The 5,000-nt window shown below is 44.4% G+C and overlaps 1 protein-coding gene across 1 annotated transcript in view; it reads right to left on the bottom strand.

Moving 5' to 3' along the window:
* Positions 1–753: 753 nt before the first annotated feature.
* LOC127908961 (TPA-induced transmembrane protein) overlaps positions 754–5,000 on the bottom strand; it is a gene marked incomplete at its 5' end in the record, with an annotated part of 5,073 nt that continues 826 nt past the window's right edge. The window contains 3 exons of the mRNA XM_052468856.1: positions 754–1,576; positions 2,776–2,844; positions 3,313–3,494. Of these exons, the coding sequence (XP_052324816.1) occupies positions 2,798–2,844; positions 3,313–3,494 (229 nt within the window). The remainder of the gene's footprint in view (positions 1,577–2,775; positions 2,845–3,312; positions 3,495–5,000) is intronic.

Below are 5,000 nucleotides of genomic sequence, written 5' to 3'. Positions count from 1 at the left end.
ACTGTTCTGCCTTGTTATTATTATTTGACCATGCTGGTCATTTATGAACATTTGAACATCTTGGCCATGTTCTGTTATAATCTCCACCCGGCACAGCCAGAAGAGGACTGGCCACCCCACATAGCCTGGTTCCTCTCTAGGTTTCTTCCTAGGTTTTAGCCTTTCTAGGGAGTTTTTCCTAGCCACCGTGCTTCTACACCTGCATTGCTTGCTGTTTGGGGTTTTAGGCTGGGTTTCTGTACAGCACTTTGAGATATCAGCTGATGTACGAAGGGCTATATAAATACATTTGATTTGATTTGAGACAGTAGGGACATTAGAGACAGTAGGGACATTAGAGACCGTAGTTGCTAACTAGGACAACCCCGTTGCTAACTAAGACAACCCCGTTGCTAACTAAGACAACCCCGTTGCTAACTAGGACAACCCCGTTGCTAACTAAGACAACCCCGTTGCTAACTAGGACAACCCCGTTGCTAACTAAGACAACCCCGTTGCTAACTAAGACAACCCCGTTGCTAACTAGGACAACCCCGTTGCTAACTAGGACAACCCCGTTGTTAACTAGGACAACCCCGTTGCTAACTAGGACAACCCCGTTGCTAACTAAGACAACCCCTTTGCTAACTAGGACAACCCCGTTGCTAACTAGGACAACCCCGTTGCTAACTAAGACAACCCCGTTGCTAACTAGGACAACCCCGTTGCTAACTAGGACAACCCCGTTGCTAACTAGGACAACTCCTTGCAGAGTACAATAAAAAACAAAACATTTATTTCACAAAATACAGTTTCCAATCAATTCATGTAATATGTAAAATGTGAAAGAATATAGAGATTGAAGCAATGCCTCAAATTGGAATAGTTAGTCCTCTCAGACATGATATATAGACTATAGAGTAGGTATCAGGAAGTCATATTTACAACCCGTAAAAAGATCTTGGATAAAAACGATCTTGGATAAAAACGATCTTGGATAAAAACATCTTGGATAAAAACATCTTGGATAAAAACATCTTGGATAAAAACATCTGGGATAAAAACATCTTGGATAAAAACATCTTGGATAAAAACATCTTGGATAAAAACATCTGGGATAAAAACATCTGGGATAAAAACATCTTGGATAAAAACATCTTGGATAAAAACATCTGGGATAAAAACATCTTGGATAAAAACATCTTGGATAAAAACATCTTGGATAAAAACATCTGTCTTGGCCACAGACATTGTTAATCCACTTTGACACTTAACATGCAAAAACAATAATACACCGTCAGACAAACACTTAATGTCAACACCCCATTATCCTCATTCCAAAAGTACACTTAGGCCTTTCCCTTCTCTTGGCTACTTGAGATAGATGGAATGATTGGAATATGCAGAAAAGTCTCATCAATGTCTATTTGTCATACAGTCTGTCAGGTTGTACATGCCACTGACACAGCAGTAGCGATCCAGTTTCACAGGGTTTCATTGTGTGTGTGTGTGTGGGTTGGTCCATGGGTTCTACGTAATCATCCGTCAGATATTCCACTCAATCAGATGGGTCTCTTGATCTGCTCAAATCTCTTTGCTGGGAAATATAGAAACACATTTCTGTATTTACAACACTAGAACGTAAACATATTTCCCCTCTTTCTGGCTGTGGCTTCTTCCTCATGTCACTTCCTCATCCTCATGTCACTTCCTCATGTCACTTCCTCATCTTCATGTCACTTCCTCATGTCACTTCCTCATCTTCATGTCACTTCCTCATCCTCATGTCATTTCCTCATCTTCATGTCACTTCCTCATCTTCATGTCACTTCCTCATGTCACTTCCTCATATTCATGTCACTTCCTCATCCTCATGTCACTTCCTCATCCTCATGTCACTTCCTCATCCTCATGTCACTTCCTCATCCTCATGTCACTTCCTCATCCTCATGTCACTTCCTCATGTCACTTCCTCATCCTCATGTCACTTCCTCATCCTCATGTCATTTCCTCATCTTCATGACACTTCCTCATGTCACTTCCTCATCCTCATGTCACTTCCTCATCCTCATGCCACTTCCTCATCCTCATGTCACTTCCTCATGTCACTTCCTCATCCTCATGTCACTTCCTCATGTCATTTCCTCATCCTCATGTCACTTCCTCATCCTCATGACACTTCCTCATGTCACTTCCTCATCCTCATGTCACTTCCTCATCCTCATGCCACTTCCTCATCCTCATGTCACTTCCTCATCCTCATGCCACTTCCTCATGTCACTTCCTCATCCTCATGTCACTTCCTCATGTCACTTCCTCATCCTCATGCCACTTCCTCATGTCACTTCCTCATCCTCATGTCACTTCCTCATGTCACTTCCTCATCCTCATGCCACTTCCTCATCCTCATGCCACTTCCTCATCCTCATGTCACTTCCACATCCTCATTTATCTTCCTCATCCTCATGTCACTTTCTCATCCCCATGCCACTTCCTCATCCTTATGTCACTTCCTCATCCTCATGTCACTTCCACATCCTCATTTATCTTCCTCATCCTCATGTCACTTCCACATCCTCATTTATCTTCCTCATCCTCATGCCACTTCCTCATCCTCATCCTTATGTCACTTCCTCATCCTCATGCCAATTCCACATCCTCATTTATCTTCCTCATCCTCATGCCACTTCCTCATCCTCATGTCACTTCCTCTGAGATATGGCTTGATGCATCATCATGACAGCAAAAACATCATAACACTACAGACAGTCAGACTGTTTCATGATAATGACATACCCCCCAGAGTATTGCGTAGTCGTCACCAATACAGCACGCCACTTCTGCTCTCACTAGTCACTGAGTCAACTGCAAAGGACAAGGAATAAAGAGATTATGAATAACATCACGGGGACGTTTCAGAATTTAAATGCATTTATTTATATTTACGCAACAGATAATATTGTTATATTGTGAGGGTATGTGCTCTCATGTGTGTGTCTCACCCTGCATGTCCAGTGTGTGTGTGTGTGTGTGTGTGTGTGTGTGTGTGTGTGTGTGTGTGTGTGTGTGTGTGTGTGTGTGTGTGTGTGTGTGTGTGTGTGTGTGTGTGTTTGTGTGTGTGTGTGTCTCACCCTGCATGTCCAGTGTGTGTGTGTCTCACCCTGCATGTCCAGTGTGTGTCTCACCCTGCATGTCCAGTGTGTGTGTGTGTGTGTGTGTGTGTGTGTGTGTGTGTGTGTGTGTGTGTGTGTGTGTGTGTGTGTGTGTGTGTGTGTGTGTGTGTGTGTGTGTGTGTGTATCTCACCCTGCATGCCCAGTGTGTGTGTGTCTCACCCTGCATGTCCAGTGATGCTGGGTGTATATACAGCGGGTGGTTGAGCTCAGGGTCTTGGTCATAGAGAGACTGTCTGAAGACATTATACACCATCTCTCTGCTCAGAGTGAACTGCTCCAACTCAGTGTCATTCAGGGGCATCAGGAACCTCAGCCGGTAGTCAACTTGCACAGAGCCGTTTCTGAGAGGAAGATCAGACCAGGGGGTCTCAAATAAAACTGTGAAGGACCTCGGCGTTACTCTGGACCCTGATCTCTCTTTTGACCAACATATCAAGACTGTTCCAAGGACAGCTTCTTTTTTTTCTTTTTTTTTCTACGTAACATTGCAGGAAAAAAAATCTGACATTTTCTGTCCAAAAAAATGATGCAGAAAAATTAACCCATTCTTTTGTTACTTCTAGGTTAGACTACTGCAATGATTTACTCTCAATGCGCTACCTGGATAAATCATTAAATAAACTTTAGTTAGTGCTAAATACGGCTGCTAGAATCCGGACTAGAACCAACAAATGTGATCATATTACTCCAGTGCTAGCCTCCCTACACTGGCTTCCTGTCAAAGCAAGGGCTGATTTCAAGGTTTTACTGCTAACCTACAAAGCATTACATGGGCTTGCTCCTACCTATCTCTCTGATTTGGTCCTGCCTTACTGTCACGTTCTGACCTTTAGTTCCTTCCTTCCTTTCTATGATTTGGGGATTTGTATGTTTCGGCCTAGTATGGTTCTCAATCAGAGGCAGGTGTCATTAGTTGTCTCTGATTGAGAATCATACTTAGGTAGCCTGGTTGTCTCTGATTGAGAATCATACTTAGGTAGCCTGGGTTTCACTGTTTGTTTGTGGGTGATTGTCTATGTTGATTGCGTGTGTCATCACAGTTCTCATTTAGCTTCACGGTCGTTATTTCGTTTATTGTTTTGTATAGTGTGTTTTTCAGTATTTCAGTGTTTTCTTTATTAAATTTCATCATGAACACACACCACGCTGGATTTTGGTCCTTCTCGCCTCTCCTCTTCAGATGAAGAGGAGGACGCCAGTGACACGTACGCTACGGTCACAAGACTCAGGCCTCCTAATTGTCCCTAGAATTTCTAAGCAAACAGCTGGAGGCAGGGCTTTCTCCTATAGAGCTCCATGTTTATGGAACGGTCTGCCTACCCATGTGAGATACGCAGACTCGGTCTCAACCTTTAAGTCTTTACTGAAGACTCATCTCTTCAGTGGGTCATCTGATTGAGTGTAGTCTGGCCCAGGAGTGTGAAGGTGAACGGCAGGGCACTGGAGTGACGAACCGCCCTTGCTGTCCCTGCCTGGCCAGTTCCCCTCTTTCCACTGGGATTCTCCGCCTCTAACCCTATTACAGTCACTGGCTTACTGGGGCTCTCTCATGCCGTCCCTGGAAGGGGTGCGTCACTTGAGTGGCTTGAGTCACTGATGTGATCTTCCTGTCTGGGTTGGCGCCCCCCCTTGGGTTGTGCCGTGGCAGAGATCTTTGTGGGCTATACTCGGCCTTGTCTCAGGATGGTAAGTTGGTGGTTGAAGAGATCCCTCTAGTGGTTTGGGGGCTGTGCTTTGGCAAAGTGGGTGGAGTTATATCCTGCCTGTTTGGCCCTGTCCGGTGTCTCCTGACCCCTCCTGTCTCAGCCTCCAGTATTTATGCTGTTGTACTTTATGTGTCAGGGGGC

Source organism: Oncorhynchus keta, chromosome 18 (assembly GCF_023373465.1).
Source record: "Oncorhynchus keta strain PuntledgeMale-10-30-2019 chromosome 18, Oket_V2, whole genome shotgun sequence".
Taxonomy (NCBI): domain Eukaryota; kingdom Metazoa; phylum Chordata; class Actinopteri; order Salmoniformes; family Salmonidae; genus Oncorhynchus; species Oncorhynchus keta.
Note: the sequence above shows the minus strand (reverse complement) of the source record. Positions and strands in the feature narration are given on the sequence as shown.